The sequence below is a fragment of the Solanum pennellii genome, chromosome 8 (assembly GCF_001406875.1).
Source record: "Solanum pennellii chromosome 8, SPENNV200".
Classification (NCBI taxonomy): Eukaryota; Viridiplantae; Streptophyta; class Magnoliopsida; order Solanales; family Solanaceae; genus Solanum; species Solanum pennellii.
Genome location: NC_028644.1, coordinates 12,300,661 through 12,302,922, shown reverse-complemented (window position 1 = coordinate 12,302,922; position 2,262 = coordinate 12,300,661). Strand labels below are relative to the sequence as shown.

Below are 2,262 nucleotides of genomic sequence, written 5' to 3'. Positions count from 1 at the left end.
TAAGAGTGTTCCCTCTTTCACTGACAAGAGAGGCCGCAATATGCTTTACTGAGTTACCCTATATTTTTATATATACATGGGATCAGTTTAGGGATGTGTTCGTAGCACGGTACTACCCGGTTTCTGAAAAGCTCAACCACAATGATAGAGTGAACAACTTTGTGGAACTACTTGGGGAGTCAGTGAGTAACTCTTGGGTAAGATTTACTGCTTACGTGAGAGGTGTCCCAAACAACGGCATTGATGATAAGTCATTGAACGAGTACTTCTATAGAGGACAAGATGATAATAATAAGTCAGTGCTTGATACTATTACGGGTGGTTCTTATGGTGAGTGCACATATGCAGAGATCGCATAGAACTTGGAGAAAATCTCTTGCAACAATAAGACTTGGAGTACTAGAAAGTTGGACACTGGAGAAACACCTTTGCAGTGCAAGCTACACAGAATCTGATCACAGATGAGATTCATGAAGAGATGTCTCAAATGAGAACTGAGCTTGGGTTTGTATTGAAACATGTTGCTGGAGGTGCAGAGAAGGTAAATACGGTGAATTACTTGACAAAACCACCACCGCCAGCATATGATTACTAGTATGAAGAGTATACGTATGTAGTGAATGATCAGATGGGGGGTTTCTGACCTAACGCCCAAGTCTCCAATTAGGAGAATTAGAGTCAAGGTTAAGGAAATCAAGGTCAAAACTAAGAGAATTACAACAGAGAGGGCCAGTATATTCGAGATGGAAACTACAATTGCGAAAACAAATTCAATCGTATAACTATGGTAACAGAAATGATCGAAGTAGGTCGTATGTTCCACCTCAAAATCAGGAAGTTGCTCCTAGGGATGGTGGAGGTAGTATGGCGCGAGTTAAAAGTATGTTGCAGAAGATGATGAGAAGGTTTGATGCTAGTGATGAGTACGCCAAGGAATTGAGAGGTGATTTGCTAATATTGGGAAAAAGGTTGATGCACATGAGGTCTCGAGTAAGCATCTTGAGTTACGAATAACCCAATTGTCCACTACTGTGAACCTACGACAACCGGGCACTCTTCCTAGCAATACCATTCAAAATCCTAAAAATGAAGGACATTGCAAGGCATTCACTACTCGAGAAGGTTAGTGAAGTATTGATCCACCTATGCCGTCTGTAGTAGAAGATGAGATGAGAAAATATGAAGAGGTAGTGAAAAATAGTAGTGAATTGGTGGACAAAACTGTGAAAGAAGCAGAGGTACCCTAGAAAGTGATCCCATTCCTAGACCACCACCACCATTCCCTCATATATTGGTGAAGAAGTGAGGATGATAAATATCGGTGTTTTTATCACTATGTTGAAACAGCTTTCCATCAATGTCCCTTTGATGAAAGCTTTAGAGCAAATGCCCGATTATGTCAAGTTCATGAAGGATATGGTTACAAAGAAGAGATCAGTAAGTTTTGAGGATGATAATCGGATGCATCATTGTAGTGCTACTGCTACAAGGTCTCTTGTGTAGAAGAAGGAAGATCTGGGCGCTTTCACTATTCCATGTACCATCGTCTTATTACATTTTTCTAGAGCACTATGTGATCTCGATGCAAGCATAAATCTCATGCTTCTCTCAATTTATAAGAAATTGGGTTTGGATGACCCAAAGTCAACTGCAATGCGGTTATTGATGGCCGATAGAATAGTGAAGATACCCACTGGGATACTCTATGATGTGCTCGTGAAGGTGGAGTCATTTAAGTTTTCGACCGACTTTGTAATTTTTGACTGTGAGGTGGATTTTGATGTTCCTATTACTCTTGGGAGGCCATTCCTTGCTACTGGTCGCGCCTTGGTTGATATGCAAAAAGGGCAGTTATAGTTTAGGTTAACCAACGAGGAAGCAACTTTCAACATTTGTAGGTCCATGAAGCAGAGTGGTGAGCTCCAAATGGTATCTGATATATCCTATAGGGTTGAGAGTACGTCTGAGGTACAAATCAAAGAGAGCCTTGGTGTTGAGGCACTAGAGGCAGTGATCATAAATTTTGAGGGTGATGGTATTAAAGAGCATGGGTCTTTGGTTGCGGCACTTGATCGAGGTGAATATCGGTTAAAACCAAAGAAATTAGAGTTTGATATGAAGCATATCGAGTCTTCACCGGTGAGACCATCTATTGAGGAGGCTCCAAAACTAGAGTTTAAGGCTCTACCACCTCATTTGAGGTATATATATTTGGGAATAGATGACATTCTGCCGGTAATCATTGCATCAGAACTGAATGTG

The 2,262-nt window shown here is 40.9% G+C and overlaps 1 protein-coding gene across 1 annotated transcript; it reads left to right on the top strand.

The window, feature by feature from the left end:
- Nucleotides 1-1,145: 1,145 nt before the first annotated feature.
- On the top strand, nt 1,146-1,857 carry LOC107027490. Its single transcript, XM_015228648.1, has 3 exons — nt 1,146-1,238; nt 1,348-1,490; nt 1,566-1,857. Exons 1-3 carry the CDS (start codon nt 1,146-1,148, stop codon nt 1,855-1,857), a joined length of 528 nt encoding a protein of 175 aa, XP_015084134.1.
- Nucleotides 1,858-2,262: the final 405 nt, after the last annotated feature.

Bases quoted from the DNA above. Each gene is read 5' to 3' on its own strand.
- LOC107027490 (XM_015228648.1), top strand. From the start codon at position 1,146: ATGCCGTCTGTAGTAGAAGATGAGATGAGAAAATATGAAGAGGTAGTG. The intron at 1,239-1,347 runs GTACCCTAGAAA...ATGTTGAAACAG, and splicing joins AAACTGTGAAAGAAGCAGAG to CTTTCCATCAATGTCCCTTT. The intron at 1,491-1,565 runs GTCTCTTGTGTA...ACATTTTTCTAG, and splicing joins TGTAGTGCTACTGCTACAAG to AGCACTATGTGATCTCGATG.